Below are 23,988 nucleotides of genomic sequence, written 5' to 3'. Positions count from 1 at the left end.
TGTGCATCTTAACCGATGATTTCGGGTTCCAACCCAGGCAAGCACCACTATATATATATATATATATATATATATATATATATATATATATATATATATATATATGTCTGCTTATTATTCATCTCGTGCTCGGGGGTGAAGGAACACATCGTGAGGAAACCTGTATGTGTCTAATTTCATCCAAATTCTACCACATGTGCATTTCACCAACCCACATTAGAACAGCGTGGTGGAATATATTCCAAACCCTCTCAATGGTAGAGGAGGCCTTAGCCCAGCAGTGAGTAATTTACAGGCTGTTACTTTACTTATTTTATGTATGTACTATGTCCTGCCTAATCAACAAGTATTAATTCCACGCTTTTTTATCGTCTGTATAATCTTGTATTGAATGATATGTCTTAAAACGTATATAAGGCTATATATAGGAAGATTATTAAGGAGCGTGACAGAAATAGAAATTAATTGGATTGAAAATTGCAAGTTCCACAACACTAAGCTATGTTCGACGCGTAGTTTCGTAGGTTAATTTGCATAGTATGTGCGCATACTTGGTATTCGATATACGAGAGGATGCTGCCTTGTCATCTTGACTAATTTTCAAATTTCGAACGATTACTTAAATTAAGGAAGGAACGACCAAAGAAATAATGGATGGATTGTGTGAAAGACGATATGGTTAGAAAGAATGTTACTCGTGAGAATACCTCTGACAGAGAAGTATGGAAGGAGAAGACACACTGCGCCGACCCCAAATGAAATTGTAATAAGGAGGTTGATGATGTTAATGTTCGTATATATCTTTTATTTAAAAAAATAAAATTGGGCTAAAATATATTTTTATTCTGGCAACCCTAACTGATTATACAGATAACTTATTTAACGAGATACGTTATTGCGAATGTATTTATTATAAAAGCAATAAGAACCATCCAAGAGAATGCATCGAGTACTACAATATAAAGATACTCCCCGTTGAAACTTCATATTAGCAATTGAAATCGAACTTCCGAACCGACTTAAGGGATAGAAACTGTTTAACCGGAACCTTACACACCGAAGTGAGCTTAGAGAATAATCGGATGTATTCGTTAATAACTTTTTATTTATTAAATTATATAATACATGTTATATATACAATTTTTTTTTTTTGGTATAGGTTGACGGACGAGCATGTAGGCCACCTGATGGTAAGTGGTCACCGTTACCCATATACAATGACGCTGTAAGAAATATTAATTATTCCTTAAATCGTCAATGCGCCACCAACCTTGGGAACTAAGATATTATGTCCCTTGTGCCTGTAGTTACACTGGCTCACTGACCCTTCAAACCAGAACACAACAATACCGAGTACTGTTGTTTGGTGGTAGAATAACTGATGAGTGGGTGGTACCTACCCAGACGGGTTTGCACAAAGCCCTACCACCAAGTGATTTATATTTACGTCATAATTGTAAATAGCAATACATAGTATAGTTGTTTTCCACTTTGAAGGATGAGTGACCCAGTGTAACAGGCACAAAAAACATTTTAGCTCCAAAGGTTGAGGCCCATTGTGTAAGGAATGGTTATTATTTCTTACAGCGCTATTGTCTATGGGCGGGGCTTGCCACTCACCACCAGATGGTCTACTTTCCCGACCGTCTACATATTAAATAAAAACATTTTATTTTATAATGTGGCTGCCATTATTACGAGTAGTTCCTAGTATAGAATGTTATGAGCCACCTAACAATATACTCGCAGATACTATTCTAATCTAACGTTGGGTATTTGTCGTCATCATCACTTACTTAATTGCAAGTGAAATAAACATATCAGTAAGTCATTTGAAATAACAATTATCTCAAAAATACAAGGGGTTTTTTCGTTTGTTAATATTGAATCATGATATGCATTTTTCTGTACAATGAATAATGTTCAATAACATTTTAAATGTATTTTTGATAGTATATTAATAGCTGAAACTAAAGCACACATATAAACGTACTGTAGTTCAGCGTCAGGCACATACATCTCTCCTGAAGATTTTTTGCTTTGAAACGGAGCGCAGATGATTTATTAAGCACAATTTACGCAAATGGATTTACAGCTATTTGTCCGATTTGGAAACCGCTATCTTCGTTTGTCTCAATGCACATATTCATTTACAACAACAAAGAATAACAGCCTGTAAATTTCCCACTGCTGGGCTAAGACATCCTCTCACTTTGAGGTTTGGGACATATTCTAAAACGCTGTTCCAATGTGGGTTAGCGGAATACACATGTGGCAGGATTTCTATGAAATTAGACACATGTAGGTTTCCTCATGATGTTTTCCTTCACCGCCATGAATTATAAACACAAATTAGGCACATGAATATTCCGTGGTGCTTGCCTGGGTTTGAACCCGCAATCATCGGTTAAGATGCACGCGTTTTAACCACTGGGCCATTTCAGCTCACATATTCATTTAGTTATCATGTTACTTATTATGATAAATATTTTATGTGTTAATATTTCGTAGTGTTTGTTTGTTCCAGAGGTACCGTCCATTAAACGATTTCATAATATTCAATTAAAGATTCGTGCTCGCAAAACGAGATGTAAGTTGAACCAAGATTCATTACGGTGTTAAATCACACAAAGAATAAAAGCAATCTTCGTTTCAATTCCAAGATATTTTCCGTTCGTTCTAACAAAAGATTCTCCAGACCACCTGGAATAGTGAAAAGTAAATTAAATATTCTTACATTTCAACAATGCCGCGCTACTGAACAATGGGGTTCGCTGTTATTGGTTATTTTCTTTGGAACAACTTTTGTTTTAAATAACAAGCTTTCGGTTAAAAATACGATAAATAATGGATGTGAATGATTATTTGAATTAGAAACTTTTTATTTAAAAAATCCTCATGATGGAAATAATATCTAGTTATTATAATTAAAATGAAAGTTAATTATGATTTTTTTTTGTGGTTTGCAGTCAGTACAGAGTATTTTACGCCACTATAGATCACATAGACTGCTAGGATCATCCCATTTTGTTGCTGCTCGAAGTACTAGTTAACAAAGAGATAAATAATTTGAAAAGTAATGTTATAGTTAACTAGCGGTACGACCCGGCTGCGCACCGTAAGACATAAGTCTTTTTTTATGTTTTAATCCTTTATTTATATATTTTTGTTGCTCTTTCCAACATGTTAAACTATTCTCGTTCTAGTTCAACTTATTTACCTAAAAATCTTAATAAATTATAAACTTAAACCCTCCTTTTGAGTTCCTCTATTTATTATTAAAACCTCATGAAAATCCGTTCAGTAGTTTTTGTAGTTTATCGCGAAAATACAGACAGACGGTCGGTTCTTTGTTCTATAAAATATAGTGATGTTATAGTTAATTTATGAGCTTTGTTATACGCACTCCAAAGCAAGACACAGTCTTCTTCTCTTCTCGTTATCCAACAGATGAACTATTTCACCAAAAACATCCCTTTTTCCTATAAAAATTAATCCGTACAAACTACTTATAACATACCAATTGTCTAACAAATATCAAGACATGGAAAAACGTCAATTGTCAATACCTGTCTCAAAGAATATAAAAGAAAACCTTGAGGGAAATTGTATTGAAAGAAAAGAACGTTATGTGGATACCTCGTCAAGTATGTAACTCTATTAATCCTTCCATTAGAGACGTAACTGAAGATATAAAGGTCAACCTTGACATAAGATTAGCTTGTTTGCTTTTGACTTTGAGGATTAGGACCTCCGTGTACGAAGGTTTGCTTGAAATAAATAAGCAATTAGTTGATTTAATAATGACGTTTAATGTTCTATTACGTTGAATGAAATTCGGCGATTATTATTTATTTAAGTTTCATAGAATTCTGTAGAATAAGTTAAAGTTTTTGTAAAAAACGATAAAAAAAATATTTAAAACAGAATCTCAGAAATTTTAAATGACCGATGTCGTCACGTTCGGAAAACACGTTGACGTTTTTATTTCTTTCTCTTTCTCTCATCATCAGAAAAACATATCTGTCAGAAAGATGATGAATCATTTCCGAAACGGTTTAATTATTATTTTTTGCATATGTTTCAACGGAGATGTAACTTTTAACAAAAAAAAAAATCTCAAACGTTGTAAAATTATTATGTTTTATCTGTTATTTCGTTCCAACCGGGTGTTCCACGATACGTCTCATTTTTATTACAAGAGGCAGATAGACTGTCAAATGATAAGTAGTCATCACCCCAATCAACAGTGACTACACTGTGGTAACTGCCCACGGTTACACAAAGTCCAACTTCTAAGTGACTTCTGAAATGTATCTTAAAATATTATACGTCTACAACTAAAGATGCCTTTAAAGAACTCCTACAAATTAATTTGAAGCATATTATTTGATATTTTAATAAATATTAAACGAACGTATAATATCAAATTCCATTTAATATTCAAAACCGTATGAGAAAGATTTTTCTTTAAATCGAAAGTAATTCGAGAAACATTCTGTTAAAAAAAAATATAAAATTATTAATCCAGCTCTATTAATTAATCAAAGCAATATTTACTTACCATTTTAGCGATGGTAAAAACTTTTATAATGATTTTATAAAGATTCATAAATCACTCAATTCTTATTTGGATGTAAAATCAAAGGGGTTAAAAATAGTATGTTTTCAATATAAACAATTTCGATGTATACATTGCGATAAGTAAATTATTTCGACAGTAAATTGAAGTGAAGAAAATATATTTACAGTACGTTTTCTTACTTCAAAGGAAACTGTTATTTACTATTAATAGGAATAGGATTATAGTAATTGTAATGAAGGTTTCTTTCTAGTCAAATAATTGTTCGTTCCAAATTCAATTGTTTAACGGAACGAGTAGATATTTCACAAGTATATTTTATATTTATTTTCTGTTTAGATTGAAATGCGATTCAACAGGGAAATGCTGCTAGCATTCTTGCCACCATTCCTCGGTCACGATTTGTTCAATAACTATGAGTATTTATTTTATATTTGTATATTGCTAAGAATTCTAATGTTAATAATTCTTATATAGATGATATATCAAGATATATTAAGACATTTTTAATAAAAAAGGACAGTTTCAAAAAACTAACAAAAGTTACGGACTACGGACGAAATTATTATTATTGAAACGAGATGATTCAGCAATAGAGCACGTTCAAATTCAGTGAATTTCCATGGGCTTAATGTGTGTTTATAATTCATCTCGTGCTCGGCGCTGAATGAAAACATCGTAAAGACCTGTATGTGTCTTATTCAACGAAAGCCACATATGTACCCATCATTCTGCATTAAATCAGCGTGGTTGAATACGCCCCAAACCTCTTTAAAATATTTTAGTAAATCAGTAGTATATTTCAAAGTTTACTTTTTTACTAATTATTACTTATACAAAAAACAGGGCTTAACACAGGATTAAACAAGGTCCTAAAACCGAAATGCACCAAAATGTATTGGATCAATAGTGTCACGAAAAAACTAGCATAAGTTTTAAATTCAAACGCTTCTTTAAACTGAACCCAAGCGGTGTTGTACAATTGAACGAGAAATTCTTAGGTACCTTTTAAAATTGCTACGGGAAATTGTATAAAATACAGAAATTGTATTTCTTCGTAGTAGGTAATCATAATTTATATTTCTTTATTAGATTTATCCTTGCAATGCGCGCGTATAGTTGATTATCGGAAAACTTATATAAAATATTGCCTATTTTCACTGAAGATTTCATGCACTACGTACATATTCGTCTTTTGTTTTTTTTTTTGTACCGCAGTGCTAAACCAGCATTACGGTTTATTAAATGGAATGATAATTTAATTTTAAACTGTTATTTTTTTATATTCTAATTATAACTTACGTGCAAAGGAAAAAAAAATAAATGGTCTAAGTTTTTTTTTAGATCAAAGTATATTAATTATTAAAAATTAATATTTTCATAATTCAATACATCGTATATATGTACGTAAGATTTTACCAACCTATAATATAATTGCTCTGTCCGCATGTGTCACAGTGAGTTGTTTCAATAAATCGATAATGAGAATGGTCAATATTTCTGTCAAAGTAACTTGACATTTCGTGGTGACAGTTCAATTAAAATAAAGTACTAGAGAACTTCCACTCGTACATTTTGTTTTTTTTTTTTTCATACTAATATATCGATTCTATGGCTTAGCATAAATCTACTTGATTTTGTATTTACATTTCACGTTCCAATTCATCGACGTGTTCCGAATTTGAACTTACAGAGTAACGCTATAGATACCGAATCGTAAATAATCGTAGGCGTAGGGTTGCCATGATAAGCAATCGCTATTATCGGAATCGACAATTTATTATCAATCGAGTTTAATTAATTGCTCGAGTGCTTTGTTGACCTTGCTGAAACCTATTAATAATTATTTTTTTGTGAGATATTATTACGTCACCGGTGAATTGTATGCACTGTGGAATCTGACTAATTTATTTGAAATTTTCATTTGACGACCTCCGTAGTTCAGTAGTGTGTACACCGATTTTCATGGATAGGTACGCTACTACGAGGTCTTGGTTTCAATTCCCGGTCGAGTCGATGTATAAAAAAGTTCATTAGTTTTCTATCTTGTCTTGGGTCTGGTTATTTATGGTACCGTCGTTACTTCTGATGTTCCATAACATTGCTTTAGCTACTTACATTAGGATCAGAGTAATGTGCGTAATATTGTCCAATATTTATATTTATATTTTATTAGTGTACGATATGTATTCCTCACAAAAATGAACCTCTACAATATTGTAGCTTGAGGGAAATTCTATGATAAATATTTTTGATTTTCGTATAAATTCGACTGAATCGAATTAGAACTTCGAACTTTCGAAGAAAAATCGTTAAAAGTCGATTTAGCTTCGATTCAATTGCGATAAAATTACAAAACTGTTAGTAGAATTGCCCTCTCTTCGTTTACAATAAATCTGACGAAAGTGTAAATTGACTATAAATTGTGAAAGGAGGTTGACAATGAAATGATTAAACTTTCAACAGTTTACAATCTATTAGTTTAGTTGCGAAATAAGCAACAAACTTTGTATGACACTAAGACGATTGGCAAAATTTCGAGCAATTATGCTTGGGAAATTATAATTGAAATACCACATACCATATACAAAAAAAAAAACATTTATAGAATCAAATTATAAAAAGTACTATGTGCTAATATATATTTAGAATTTAAAGATCTTTATAAAATTAAACAAAAAAAAGGTAACCGTGTACTAGTTGGAACAAACGTTACGATTAATTTTAATCATTATTATCATTACATAGTATAAAACAAAGTCGCTAACGCTGTCTGCTCTATATATGCTTAGATCTTTAAAATTACGCAACGGATTGTGATGCGGTTTTTTTAATAGCAAACATTGATAATTTTAGAAGCGTCTGTTGTAATGTCGTAAACAAAGAAATTCTGTAGTATATTTAGTATCAGTATTGTAACGGTGCGAAGCCGGGACGTTCGCTAGTGTAAACTATTAATTTCAAATTGCTTAACGATAAAGAATCGTTATCCCAAAAAATAAACTTGAAAAGCTTTCAAATTAATGACGCTTTGATCACATATTTTGAAAAAATGAAGGCTTGCAATTAATGTAAATTATATAAACCATAAACAGGGGGATGATAACATGTAAGTTACTGAAAATGGATGTGGGAACATCCTGTATTAACGTTACTTTGATGTCGGACTTACGAAGCATTATACCTTAATGTATTTCAATATAAATTGCCTGCAAACAGAAATTACGATAGACTGATATACCTTCATACAATGTTAAAAGTCTATTTGTATTTATATTCATTTGATATTACTATTATTTTAGGTGCAAAAGTTTGCTCCAATGTACACCTCTGTTAATATAAATAAACAGTTTTTAGGATTTTAGGTACAATATAGATTTATTTATTCACGAGGGAGACCCTTAAATCATCTTTAATCATTAACACGCATAACTTTATCGACTAAGTAAGTATGATACTCTACCATGTGTATACAAACCAGCTTTAAAACACCTTTGTCGAGTAGGAAAACCTCCACAAAGAGAAAAGGTCTTAGCCCAGTAGTAGGACACATACAAGACTTACTTTACGTTTAACTTTCAAACTCTCATATACATCCTAATTCAACCTACACGTAATTAAAACTTTCCTACATTATTTGTTTATACTTGTGTTATGAGTTCGGTTTATAACGATCAGAACCGTTCATTAAAAGTTTGAAAAGGCCTTAATTACATAACAATAACGTAATTGTTTTAAGCAAGTAATTAATAGTATAAACTGTTTTTGGTTCTGTGAGTGAAGCTTGTCTATTAAAATATAAATAGGTAGAGACAGTTCAGTAGGCTTTTATGAATGTTGTTTATGAATTAATCTTATTTGCAAATCATCAGCGAGATTTTGTGTTATTATCGGAAGAATAAAATGCGTTCGAAAATTCCAAATTTAAATAAAAACTCGAATCAAATTTCGAACTGTAAGGTTCCTATTACGTAAAAATGAATTCGAAACTCACCGCAGAATACGAAGGTGAAATGCCAGAACGTGATTTACGATAAAATCTATAAGAATACACGTAAATTTCCATATCACCATAACTCACTTGCTTACATATACGTGATTGAGATACGAGATGAATTCTGATAGAATCTGCACTGCTTGCCTTGTATAAAATAATACCTTCTTTTGTTAGAAGCGTCTTAGTCTCCGCTTAAGGATTATGTTACAAGTAACGTCACTCTTAATTCAATATGGCGCACGCCAAAATCATAATTAAGAAGTGGTTAGTAAAATAAAATTTATATTACCGTGTTGGGTAACAAATGAAAGGGTTAAATGAGTACTTTTCGTGATTGAGTAAATTTCAAAAATGACTAGTTACAAATTTTGGTCAGAAACTGACCCCATTAATGATAATTAGATCACTGATGGTGACGGTCACCAACAGCCTTTAAATTTCCCTCTCTTTTAGGAGAAGGTTTGGAACATATTTAAGCTGCTCAAATGCGGCTTGATGGATATACATGCGGCAGGATTTTATTGAAAGTCACATACATGTTTCTTCACGTTGTTTTCCTTCACCGCCGAACTCAAATTAAGCAAATTTAAAATCAGTGGTGGTTGCCTGGGTTTGAACCCGTAATCATCGGTTAAGATGCTCGTGTTCTAACCACTGGCCATCTCTGTTCTCATAATTTGACAGGATATATAAAATCCTGTCATACTTATCTTATTTAAAATTTTTACACAGACCGTGTTTTTAAACGTATAATTTTAATTGTGTGTACAATATCATATAAAATATAAACAGTTACTAAAATGTTATATGTACATCAGAATTATATTACAATTTGTTGCCTTAATCATCTAATTTCGCGTTCAAGCCGTCCACTAGGATTAGTTTAATCTAGGCGAGGGTTTTATTATTCATAGATTTTGTACCAGTACAGTAGTACTGAAACATCCAAAATACAACCTGTCTGTACAGATATTAATTAAAACCTTATTCGAATTATTATTTTTATTGAACATTGTCTTAAATTCTTTAACAATATTTAATTAAATTTTACTGACATATTCTGTTATTAAATTTTTGCCGGTCCTTCTCGTTAGAATCTAAATTTAATTGATAACTGTAACATTTATAGGTGATAAAAAAGTGTGGAGTTAATACCTGTTGACATCCAAGCAGGACTTATTAATTTAAATAATTTTGTATTTAACTAAAATGACTTTGTATTTTTTAAATGTTAAAAACGACTGAATTTCTTGCCGCTTCTTGCTTCTTCTTACCAAGAAGAACTCTTGGTAGAATCTACTATCCGAACCGGTGGTAGCTTCACTTAATTGTAAAATGACGATTTAAAAGTGCTAGTAAAAGCTTACTTGAATCAAGTTTATTTTGATTTGATTTGACTTGATGATTCTATGGCCCTAATTAAATAAATAATATTTTGATTTTAAGTAACAGCTTTAGTGCCAAATGCGTCTTACGAACGTATAATAAATGATTACACAATCGGTGATTACTTAAACCCCGTGAAAACATTAATAAGTAAATCAATTCATAAATAATAACGGTAAGGGTAAAATGTTTTATTAAATCACGTAACGCAAGAACGGTATATGTATTTTCGTAAAATTAAAACGTGCGTTGGTCGTAAATAATGTACAATGTTTTTGACACCACCCCCATCACGTCTGTACGGTTGACTTGCTGGTATTTAGGGTATTAACTAACCTTCGCGTCACTGCTAATCCTATTTACCTTTGAATTTATTAAAATTATATGCAGAGTACCTCAGGGTAATATTCTCGGGCCCATTATATTCCTTTTCTATGCTAATGAATATTTATGTTACGTGTGCGTAAAGTAGTTCAAAGATTAAGAAAACAAACTTCATTGTGTGCTTGAATATTATTATCTATACTAATATTATATAAATGTGGAGGTAACTCTGTTTGTCTGTCGCGCGTTCACGACCAAACCAATAAAACGAATTTGATAAAATTTGGTGTGAAGCTAATTTAAATTCCAAGCGATGACATAGGCTACTACATACAATTAGTATGTATATATGTTTAAGTCTGGTGTATGTGTTATTCAATATAAACGGTTAGATCGATTTCGATGATGAATTTATGAATTTAGCTGAGTTCCTGAATAGTTTCGATTGCACCCAGCAGTTGGCATCGTAAACGGGCTATCATAAAACTTTTATTTAATTAGGACGATATAACAAGGAGCATTTATTTTGTATTGTTACCTCTTTAATATTTTTATCACTAAAACTGCACAACATTTTTTCATTAAAACATGACGTTAGGACGAAACACTTTTCGACTTTAGGATTTAAATTAAGTATAATTAGAAACACTATTTTTATAATATATGTAGTTATTTATTTGTTGTATTTTCAAATCACCTTTCTTATTTTTTTCTATTCAAATGAATATCTAGCTTTAATTATAAAATAAAAACCATATTATTCGAAACACTAATTAATAATATTTAAATTCGGAAAAATTAAATATCTAATTTCGGTGACAGTATAGGTATATTTAAACAAATAATGAAACTCTATTTATATCTTCTTGTTTGTTTCCATAGTTGATTTTATTTTCCATCTATGTAAATTATTTGCTTATTTAGTTGATTATCGGAAAACTTATATAAAATATTGCCTATTTTCACTGAAGATTTCATGCACTACGTACATATTCGTCTTTTGTTTTTTTTTTGTACCGCAGTGTTAAACCAGCATTACGGTTTATTAAATGGAATGATAATTTAATTTTAAACTGTTATTTTTTTATATTCTAATTATAACTTACGTGCAAAGGAAAAAAAATAAATGGTCTAAGTTTTTTTTTAGATCAAAGTATATTAATTATTAAAAATTAATATTTTTATAATTCAATACATCGTATATATGTACGTAAGATTTTACCAACCTATAATATAATTGCTCTGTCCGCATGTGTCACAGAGAGTTGTTTCAATAAATCGATAATGAGAATGGTCAATATTTTTGTCAAAGTAACTTGACATTTCGTGGTGACAGTTCAATTAAAATAAAGTACTAGAGAACTTCCACTCGTACATTTTTGTTTTTTTTTTCATACTAATATATCGATTCTATGGCTTAGCATAAATCTACTTGATTTTGTATTTACATTTCACGTTCCAATTCATCGACGTGTTCCGAATTTGAACTTACAGAGTAACGCTATAGATACCGAATCGTAAATAATCGTAGGCGTAGGGTTGCCATGATAAGCAATCGCTATTATCGGAATCGACAATTTATTATCAATCGAGTTTAATTAATTGCTCGAGTGCTTTGTTGACCTTGCTGAAACCTATTATTAATTATTTTTTTGTGAGATATTATTACGTCACCGGTGAATTGTATGCACTGTGGAATCTGACTAATTTATTTGACGACCTCCGTGGTTCAGTAGTGTGTACACCGATTTTCATGGTGATGGTTTTAATTCCCGGCCGAGTCGATGTGGAAAAAGTTCATTAGTTTTCTATCTTGTCTCGGTTCTGATTGTCGTTACTTCTGATGTTCCATAACACTGCTTTAGCTACTTACATTGGGATCAGAGCAATGTTCATAATATTGTCCAATAATTATATTTTATCAGTGTTATGATATATATTCCTCACAAAAATTAACCTGTACAATATTGTAGCTTGAGGGAAATTCTATGATATATATTTTTGATTTTCATATAAATTCGACTGAATCAAATTAGAACTTCGAACTTTCGAAGAAAAATCGTTAAAAGTCGATTTAGCTTCGATTCAATTGCGATAAAATTACAAAACTGTTAGTAGAATTGCCCTCTCTTCGTTTACAATAAATCTGACGAAAGTGTAAATTGACTATAAATTGTGAAAGGAGGTTGACAATGAAATGATTAAACTTTCAACAGTTTACAATCTATTAGTTTAGTTGCGAAATAAGCAACAAACTTTGTATGACACTAAGACGATTGGCGAAATTTCGAACAATTATGCTTTGGAAATTATAATTGAAATATGACATACCATATTATACAAAAAAAACATCTATCGAACCTAATTATAAAAAGTACTATGTGCTAATATATATTTAGAATTTAAAGATCTTTATAAAATTAAACAAAAAAAAGGTAACCGTGTAGTTGAAACAAACGTTACGATACATTTTAATCATTATTATCATTACATAGTATAAAACAAAGTCGCTTACCACTGTCTGCTCTATATATGCTTAGATCTTTAAAATTACGCAACGGATTGTGATGCGGTTTTTTTAATAGCAAACATTGATAATTTTAGAAGCGTCTGTTGTTATGTCGTAAACAAAGAAATTCTGTAGTATATTTAGTATCAGTATTGTAACGGTGCGAAGCCGGGGCGTTCGCTAGTTTAAACTATTAATTCTAAATTGCTCAACGATAAAGAATCGTTATCCCAAAAAATAAACTTGAAAAGCTTTCAAATTAATGACGCTTTGATCATATATTTTGAAAAAATGAAGGCTTGTAATTAATGTAAGTTATATAAACAATAAACAGGGGGATGATAACATCTAAGTTACTGAAAATGGATGTGGGAACATCCTGTATTAACGTTACTTTGATGTCGGACTTATGAAGTATTATACCTTAATGTAGTTCAATATAAATTACGTGGAAACAAAATTACGATAGACTGATATACCGACATACAATGTTAGAAGTCTATTTGTATCAATAATAATTATTTGATATTACTACTATTATACTACCATGTGTATACAAACCAGCTTCGGGATACCTTTGTCGAGTAGGAAAACCTCCACAAAGAGAAAAGGTCTTAGCCCAGTAGTAGGACACATACAAGACTTACTTTACGTTTAACTTTCAAACTCTCATATACATCCTAATTCAACCTACACGTAATTAAAACTTTCCTACATTATTTGTTTATACTTGTGTTATGAGTTCGGTTTATAACGATCAGAACCGTTCATTAAAAGTTTGAAAAGGCCTTAATTAGATAACAATAACGTAATTGTTTTAAGCAAGTAATTAATAGTATAAACTGTTTTTGGTTCTGTAAGTGAAGCTTGTCTATTAAAATATAAATAGGTAGAGACAGTTCAGTGGGCTTTTATGAATGTTGTTTATGAATTAATCTTTGCAAATTATTTGCAACTCATCGGCGAGATTTTGTGTTATTGTCGGAAGAAAAAAAATGAGTTCGAAAATTCTAAATTTAAATATCAAATCAAATTCCGAACTGTATAGGTACCTATTACGTAAAAATGAATTCGAAACTCACCGCAAAATACTAAGATGAAATGCCAGAATGTGATTTACGATAAAATCTATAAGAATACACGTAAATTTCCATATCACCATAACTCACTTGCTTACATATACGTGATTGAGATACGAGATGAATTCTGATAGAATCTGCACTGCTTGCCTTGTATAAAATAATACCTTCTTTTGTTAGAAGCGTCTTAGTCTCCGCTTAAGGATTATGTTACAAGTAACGTCACTCTTAATTCAATATGGCGCACGCCAAAATCATAATTAAGAAGTGGTTAGTAAAATAAAATTGAAAAATTTAATTTAATTGAAAATGAAAGGGTTTAATGAGTACTTTTCGTGTTTTTCGAGTAAATTTCAAAAATGACTAGTTACAAATTTTGGTTTGACTCCATTAACGATAATTAGATCACCATCATCACCAACAGCTTGTAAAATTCCCTCTCTCTTTTAGGAGAATTTTGGGGTATATTTCACCACACTGCTCCAATGCGGATTGGTATCTGCACAAACATGGCAGAATTTTGTTGAAATTAGTCACATGCAGATCCTTACGATGTTTTCCTTCACTGCCGAGCACGAGATAAATTACACAAATTAAGCACATTCAAAATCAGTGGTGCTTGCCTGGGTTTGAACCCGTAATCATCGGTTAAGGTCCTCGCGTTCTAACCACTGTTATGGCCATCTCTGTTCTCATGATTAGAAAGGATTTATAAAATCCTGTTTTTTTTCCTATTTCAGATTTTAGATTTATACACAGATCGTGTTCAGTTTTTTAAATGTTTAATTTTAATTCTTTAATTGTGTGTACAATATCATATAAAATATATACAATACTAAAAATGTTATATGTACATCAGAATTATATTACAATTTGTTGCCTTAATCATCTAATTTCGCGTTCAAGCCGTCCACTAGGATTAGTTTAATCTAGGCGAGGGTTTCATTATTCATAGATTTTGTACCAGTACAGTAGTACTGAAATATCCAAAATACAATCTGTCTGTACAGATATTAATTAAAACCTTATACATATTTTTATTTATTGAACATTGTCTTAAATTCTTTAACAATATTTAATTTAATTTTACTGACATATTCTATTATTAAATTTTTGCCGGTCCTTCTCGTTAGAATCTAAATTTAATTGATAACTGTAACATTTATAGGTGATAAAAAAGTGTGGAGTTAATACCTGTTGACATCCAAGCAGGACTTATTAATTTAAATAATTGTATTTAACTAAAATGACTTTGTATTTTTTAAATGTTAAAAATTAGAAACGACTGAATTTCTAGCCGCTTCTTGCTTCTTCTTACCAAGAAGAACTCTTGGTAGAATCTACTATCCGAACCGGTGGTAGCTTCACTTAATTGTAAAATGACGATTTAAAAGTGCTAGTAAAAGCTTACTTGAATCAAGTTTATTTTGATTTGATTTGACTTGATGATTCTATGGCCCTAATTAAATAAATAATATTTTGATTTTAAGTAACAGCTTTAGTGCCAAATGCGTCTTACGAACGTATAATAAATGATTACACAATCGGTGATTACTTAAACCCCGTGAAAACATTAATAAGTAAATCAATTCATAAATAATAACGGTAAGGGTAAAATGTTTTATTAAATCACGTAACGCAAGAACGGTATATGTATTTTCGTAAAATTAAAACGTGCGTTGGTCGTAAATAATGTACAATGTTTTTGACACCACCCCCATCACGTCTGTACGGTTGACTTGCTGGTATTTAGGGTATTAACTAACCTTCGCGTCACTGCTAATCCTATTTACCTTTGAATTTATTAAAATTATATGCAGAGTACCTCAGGGTAATATTCTCGGGCCCATTATATTCCTTTTCTATGCTAATGAATATGTATGTTACGTGTGCGTAAAGTAGTTCAAAGATTAAGAAAACAAACTTCATTGTGTGCTTGAATATTATTATCTATACTAATATTATAAATGTGGAGGTAACTCTGTTTGTCTATCGCTCTTTCACGACCAAACCAATAAACCGAATTTGATGAAATTTGGTGTGAAGCTAATTTAAACTCCAAGCAAGGACATAGGCTACTACATACAATTAGTATGTATATATGTATAAGTCTGGTGTATGTGTTATTCAATATAAACGATTAGATCGATTTCGATGATGATTTTTATGAATTTAGCTGAGTTCCTGAATAGTTTCGATTGCACCCAGCAGTTGGCATCGTAAACGGGCTATCATAAAACTTTCATTTAATTAGGACGATATAACAAGGAGCATTTATTTTGTATTGTTACCTCTTTAATATTTTTATCACTAAAACTGCACAACATTTTTTCATTAAAACATGACGTTAGGACGAAACACTTTTCGACTTTAGGATTTTAATTAAGTATAATTAGAAACACTATTTTTATAATATATGTAGTTATTTATTTGTTGTATTTTCAAATCACCTTTCTTATTTTTTTCTATTCAAATGAATATCTAGCTTTAATTATAAAATAAAAACCATATTATTCGAAACACTAATTAATAATATTTAAATTCGGAAAAATTAAATATATAATTTCGGTGACAGTATAGGTATATTTAAACAAATAATGAAACTCTATTTATATCTTCTTGTTTGTTTCCATAGTTGATTTTATTTTCCATCTATGTAAATTATTTGCTAATAAGTTGTATTTACGTCGAAGTTTTTTTATTGCATTTTAAAATTAGATTCTCTTTCAAGACCAAAAACAAATTTGGTATCACCAACGTCAATATACGTTTAAGGTATACGAGCTCTTTAAGAATCGTTAGTAATGTACGATAGTTATCATTCAGGTTAATAGGCGCGTGTCCATATATGTTATCTAATGGGTAGTTAGTGTTTTAAGACATCGTTATTGTACGAGAATGGATGTACGTCCGCGCTTCATAATTGTTTTATAGTCTGTCTCTATAAAACACATCAGACGATGCTACTAACTGTTTTTTTTTTTAATTATAATAAACTAATCAGTATATCAAAACTATTTGGTCGATCTATTTGAAAAATAATTTGAAGTGTACAGAGACCTTTCTTTAAATATGTGTTCCCACTTCAAATCACATACTTATTTACACATTTATTGATCTTAAAATAGAACATTTTCTTTACAAACGTCTATAGCTCTTTCTTTTCTTTTCTTTTCAGATTGGAGATTTTTTTCACCAAGCGCTGACACTAATGAAGCAATCCGCAGACGGGATATTGAACTAGTAGCTACTCCAACCACTTTTCCAGTGCAATAAAACAACAAGAACCGACCAAAGACAGGAACGACCGAAACCAAACTCTATTCACCAATAGAAAAGAACCATTTTCGTTAAATTAAAACATACTATCCAATGGCTCAGCTCGGAATTGGAAGGGCAATCCTGGCGATATGTCAATTAAAGCCCATTCTATATTGTAATCAATTGCGCCATTCTAAAACGAAACAACTTCATGACAAAGTCGTTTTTCAAACTTGATTTGTAAATTCAGTTGGGTTTTAATTTGAATGTGGAGCCGAATAGAGGAAAATATAAAGGATATCATAATAAACCCGATGCATGGTAACGATAAGGAAACGATTATAATCGTCACCCAAGCCAGGGACTCGTATGGCGGCTCAAAATCATAATTTCCACTGTTCACGGCCTAGCTTCGTTACTTTACCTTCGTGTCTTCTCATACTCGTATCTTTATTATTGCAAGCTGATTTTGCATTTTCAATAGATTACAACGACTCAAACCTCTCGGGGTACAATAATACGAATCCAAATACAACAATAAACTGGACGCTTTACGACACTAATACAACACTATTAAAGAATTCACATATAAAACATACAAAATACTCGACGCTTGTAACTGTTCTTCTGACGGCTGTTTTCATGATAGTTATCTTTGGAACTATCGTAGGTAATATTTTAGTTTGCGTTGCCGTTTGTTTAGTACGAAAATTGAGAAGGCCGAGCAACTATTTGATTGTATCGTTAGCTGTAAGCGATCTCTGTGTCGCGACCATGGTAATGCCAGTAGCCATGGTTTATGATTTAATGGGATCCTGGCCGTTTGGACCTGTGGTTTGTGATTTCTGGGTATCCAGTGATGTCTTGTCTTGCGCGGCGAGTATATTGAATTTATGTATGATATCTGTCGATCGATATTACGCAATCACAAAACCGCTGGAATACGGTGTGAAGAGAACGCCGAAACGGATGCTTTTTTGCGTTTTTATAGTATGGATGAGTGCTGCTTTTATATCGCTGCCCCCTGTTTTAATTTTGGGTAATGAGAAAACCGAAACTTCCTGTTCCGTCTCTCAGAACCAAGGATATCAAATTTACGCAACTTTCGGTTCCTTTTATTTACCGTTGACGGTGATGGTAGTTGTGTACTACAAAATATTTAGCGCTGCTCGTAAAATAGTAAAGGATGAAAGAAGGGCCCAGTCCCATCTCGAAACGCATTGTTATTTGGAAATAAATGTAAAGAATGGTGGTGCAGCTGAAGCGAAGCTGTTGGGTAGCCAGCCTGCCCAGCCACCTCCTCCTACGCGAGGCTCAACTGCAAGTACGAACACAACGGTGAGTTTGAACAATTATTTAAAAAAATAACCTTTTACGTGTAAAATTATCTTTAATTTTAGAGGTATTTTGCGTAGCTTAGTTTAACCATTACAATAAAGCTAATAGGATTTTGTTATCTTGTTACAGTGTAGTATAGATAAAACTGAAAGTTCAATAGGAAGATGCTTCACGGGACAACGAAAATCGAACGAGTCACAATGTCCAATGCTACAACCAAAGACACCCACCAAGCCTATACATACAATAAATCGACCAAACTCGCAAATGGGTCCCGTGCCGGAAATTAAACACCCGCCCAAAGAAAATAGACGAAGGCAATCTTCGGAGAGTAGTAACAAATTAAATACGAGTCGAATTCGATCATCATTATCTAGTTTCGCTCAAAAAAGTCACTTTGCGAAGGATCTTTTACAACCGACCCATTCGCCGCACCAGAAAAAGCTACGGTTTCAGCTCGCTAAGGAGCGTAAGGCGTCGACTACACTGGGTATAATTATGTCAGCGTTTATTATTTGCTGGCTGCCGTTCTTTGTGCTCGCTCTGATAAGACCATTCGTTAACGAGGACACGATTCCCGATGCTGTCAGTGCGTTATTTCTATGGCTAGGCTACATTAACAGCCTCCTCAACCCAATAATATACGCAACCCTGAATAGGGATTTCAGAAAGCCATTCCAGGAAATACTTTTCTTTAGATGTTCAAATTTGAATCACATGATGCGAGAGGAATTCTATCACAGCCAATACGGAGGGCCAGATCAGCATTACTGTGTAAATAACTCGTCTAGTAAACTCGCAAACTATGAGGAGGGCGTCGAAATAGTTTCCGCTGTGGATAGGGAGGAGACTAAAGCCTCGGAAAGTTTTCTATGATTGTCAATGCAAAAGGTCGAATGTAGAGACCTGGATACTGTGATTTAATAAAGACTTATAAAACAGTGTGTTATAGTGCTAACATAAATTATACTTTTAGTATATAACTGCAAATATATAACAAACTAGTCGTGAACATATATAACTATAAATTCGCTTCCTTTCTCCATAATCTGTCCGAAGAAATGTTGCGTGTACATATAGATGAATAATTTTATTAATAATTTGTAGTAAAGTGTAGATAATCTATAGTATTCTATCAGTTACCTAATCAAAGATATTTATGTAATAAATTAAATTAGGTTAATTTATATTTTGGAATGACCAAAGAGTCCTTAGTCTAGTAGTTGAGAAGAATTTATAATTAAAAAAAAATAAACTGTTGTGAATTTATTAATCTTGGTATTACTTTGTATTATAATGTTATGGATGATGTACTGACAAATAATTATAGGAGCCAGTATTACATGTGATAGTAGAAATAGTCAGTTCGATTTGTTTATTGTATGTAGTGAAATATTTGCGTTATTTTGTATAACATTTGCCCATTTAGTATACGATTAAAATTATTTTCATTTTTATTTTTAAATATTATTTATGTAAATGTATTTATCACAATATTAGTATGAACAATGGCACTGCCAGCTAAAGTAATAATATAATAATTAAAACAAATAAATTTAAGTAATTTCCCAAACAAAAAAAACAATTCACATTTTTATTGATGTTCTAGTTTAAAGTAAATAAATCATTTATTGATGTGTAAATACAGTGCCGTCGAAAATAAAATCCATTTTTCATCTACTGTTTTGGTACAGTCTGTATAAATAATAAATAATATTTAAGCACTTTACCTCTATTCACAAAATTAGATCAATATTAATTAAGTATAAAAATAACAATTTATTATTGATACTGACTGTACCAAGAATATATAAATATACTAATTAATTTATTATGAAAGTTTGTTGTTTACATATAAACACTCGTTTTAAATTTGGAATGGTATTTTTTTAAATAGATGATTATATTCTTTACGATTTCATTTTTAAGGCTAAATTTTTTTCAGTTTTTGGCATTTATCAGTTGACTATTAAAAAAAAAGTATAATATTCATAAGTAGAACAAAAATGAAGTATTGTAAATATCATTAATATTAAAAACAAATAATATAAAATGTAAATAAAAATTTTACGAGTAAGGTGAACATAAAACAGTTAACGTGTGGGGAAACTACGCTTGGAAAAAAAAATTATTTGACTTTACAATTCGATGTTGTATTGAAGATTTCTTTGATGTAGTTTCTTTCAATAGAGTATTGTAATCATATGTTTTCCACGAATAGATAGATTAACTTTTGTTGCCACAGAGTGGAAAAAACAATATCAATGTTCGTGTAATGAATGTATCATTGAATGATAATGGTTACCGCCGATCTATGCTGTAATAAAACTTGTTCAACGAAAACGATATTTTAACGTTATTTTTAAATCATTAGCATAAAATCTTTAAATAAGTATGTAAACTGCTATTTTTTGGACATTATTCTATATGTATTTTCTTTTGAAAAATTTGAAGAATTTTTGACCTACTAAATAAACGCATTAGTAATTTTCTACTTCAAAATTTTAACGTTATTATTACGTTAAACGTTACATAATATCGTTATGTACGATTTCTTTTTTATTAAATAAGATCGGTGGAATTGGGTCGTGTTGTTATTTCACATAACTGCTCTTAGATATATAAAAAAAATCAAATATGCGAACAATTATAAAATATATCACCGATGTCACTCTTATAGGTAAATTGTTCTAAATATTCTGAAACAGGCAATTTGGTCCAGCGTCTAGTCAAATATATATTATAAAAAAATACATCAAAGTCGGTTGTACATAAACCAAAGATCCGTGTATGTTCTAATACTATCAAAATTAACTTCAGAATTATATTTGTATGTATATGCAATTGTGGGACTTAAAAAATATATCTATATTTTTCGTTATTTTTCAAATGATATCATTAAACCTAAATTTGTATATTAATTAAAATACTAAGCAAACAGCTTAGAATATGTTTAATAAAGTGCAATATTTCTTTATATAATGTAAGAGGCCTATCATTTATTATCATTAAAGGGAATTATAATAATATCTTAGCAGTAAATATCATTATTATTAATAAAACAATGCAAGCCATTTCGCTATGTTATATGTTTTTGTATTGTTTGTATTGCCATATAAATAAAAACTCCTGTTCCTTGAATTCATTTAATTTATATTTGTCTTATACATGTTACCGTTACTTATAACGAGGTTTGACCTCGTCATCAAAATTTAGTACGACTAATTAACATACGTATAATACACTACAAAATGTAGTACCTCATAATGTTTAAAATTTTAAACGTAACAAATGTAAATAAAAACACAAACAAAAATGTACTCCTGAAAATTTAATTATTTTCAATTTACCGAAAAATCAATTTATTAGGATGTCCATTGGACTATCTTATACTGTTTATAACATGCCTTAGTTGATACTATTTTGAGCCGTACATTTCTATCAAAGTAAATATTTATTAAGTCACTTTATGTAATAGTTATAATTATTTTTAAACATCACCAAATATCATTATAATAATATAACATATGCGGAATAGCTTAAAATAATAAAATATAAATATATGAAGGAGCTCTTATAGTACAAATATTTTTTTATTTAAACAATATGATCGGTTTATGTTAAAATAAGGACTTCATATTAAATTAATGATCACTGTAATATATTTGTAAAATAATTAATTGTAAAGTAGTAAAAATTATCATTAATCATTTGGCGTTATTGTGTTTTTCTTATGTAGAACCCAAAAGTGATGAATAAATAATTAAATAAACATAGATTTGTGGAATAATGATTTTTATTGCTGTTCAGTTACCTTTATATATAAACTACACAAACAGTAGATATACAAAAAAATGCTTTCTATTTTATTAAGCAAAACAGATGAATATTGATGCAGATATCCTTACGATTTATTCCTTGCAACGGATGAAAATCCATAGTTAACACCAAAATATCATACAAAAGAGTGTACGTACAGTAAAGTACAAGTTGAAAGTAAATTAAGTTAATTTTTTTATAGAGCACCATAACAATATTCTGACGAAATTTAACCTAAATTTTTATAAATTTTAAAATACATTCATAATTGAAAAATTAAGTTATCTAAGTATAGCTCACTTTGCAAGCTGTAGTTGCTACATACCCCACCGAATATCAATCCTACTAATACTATAAATGCGAAAGCTTGTGATGATGAATATGTTTGTTACTTTCTCGAAAAAACTACTGAATGGATTTGGATGTAATTTTACAGCAATGTGAGCTGATTGCGGTTAATCTTAACCGATGATTGCGGGTTCTAACCCAGACAAGCACCACTGTATATATATGTGCTTAATTTGTGTTTATTATTCATCTCGTGCTTGGCGGTTAAGGAAAACACCGTGAGGAAACCTGCATCTGTCTTATTTCATCGAAATTCTGCCAAATGTGCATTCCACCAACCCGTATTGGAACAGCGTGGTGGAATATGTTCCAAACCCTCTCCTTAATGGAAGAGTAGGCCTTATTCCAGCAGTGGGAAATTTACAGGTTGTTACTTTATTCTTTTACAGCAATATAGGTTATATATCGAAACAATACATAGCCTACAATTTATAATGATTTTACGTCATTTGGTCATATAACGATTCATATCAAGTACCCGTGCGAAGCCGGGGCGGATCGCTTGTAAACTATAATTATACCGATATAAAATAATCTACAAAAAAATGCATATCATAAGCCAACAGGAATATGCACATGCTAGAATGTAATCAGCACTTTATACATAAAAATATATATATTTGTATCGACACATACATACTATACATATATAGTGTCGATTCATATTAGACCAGTGTGCTAGATTTAGCTCCGTATCCAGTTTCTCACAGAAGAGGTCTGGTTTCATAAATGCAACACTTAAGCGTTGTTACTGAATTTCCTTACAAGAACAGCGAACAGATGTTTCTTAGCTAACACGTTTAAATAGCAATATTTTATACAATCTAAAAAAAATAAGTTAATATTTCATCAATCAATAACGGTCTATAATTTTTCATCATTAAGGCACAAATTCCTTTACGACAGTTAATATCATAATTCAATTTCATTCTCCACTGTTAAAAGCAAGCTACGCACCATTAGATGCAATCAATCATTTCTAGTAAGCCGCATTTGCTGAATTGAATTCACATAGATTTAAGTATACTCTTTAAGATATTAAACCTTTATGAAATAATGATTGATTTTTTTTCGGTATTTTATTTTTAGCACAAGGTCTTAATAGGACAGAATTATTTTTTTCCGCGAATCTTTAAACGAATCTTTTTTATTGGGATAGTTGTTTTCAGTACGAAGAGCTTAATCTCTACAGTAAGCTCTTCGTACTACCAGAGACATTGGTAGATTATAAAAAGCGTTATCTCTCCTCCAGATGATTTTTCCCTCTCTTTCTCTTTCTGTCTGTCTCTTTCTACTATAAACAGTTAGATATAAAAAAAAAGAATATATTGTAAGGAGTGTCTTC

At 30.9% G+C, this 23,988-nt stretch overlaps 1 protein-coding gene across 1 annotated transcript in view; it reads left to right on the top strand.

Annotated features, from left to right (window-relative positions):
* LOC124539748 (5-hydroxytryptamine receptor 1-like) overlaps positions 1-20,049 on the top strand; it is a 163,161-nt gene extending 143,112 nt beyond the window's left edge. The window contains exons 4-5 of the mRNA XM_047117093.1: positions 17,056-18,476; positions 18,606-20,049. Coding sequence (XP_046973049.1) covers positions 17,508-18,476; positions 18,606-19,352 — 1,716 coding nt within the window. The 5' untranslated portion in view covers positions 17,056-17,507 and the 3' untranslated portion in view covers positions 19,353-20,049. The remainder of the gene's footprint in view (positions 1-17,055; positions 18,477-18,605) is intronic.
* The last annotated feature ends 3,939 nt before the right edge of the window (positions 20,050-23,988 follow it).

Source organism: Vanessa cardui, chromosome 23 (genome assembly GCF_905220365.1).
Source record: "Vanessa cardui chromosome 23, ilVanCard2.1, whole genome shotgun sequence".
In the NCBI taxonomy this organism is placed as follows: Eukaryota; Metazoa; Arthropoda; class Insecta; order Lepidoptera; family Nymphalidae; genus Vanessa; species Vanessa cardui.
Note: the sequence above shows the minus strand (reverse complement) of the source record. Positions and strands in the feature narration are given on the sequence as shown.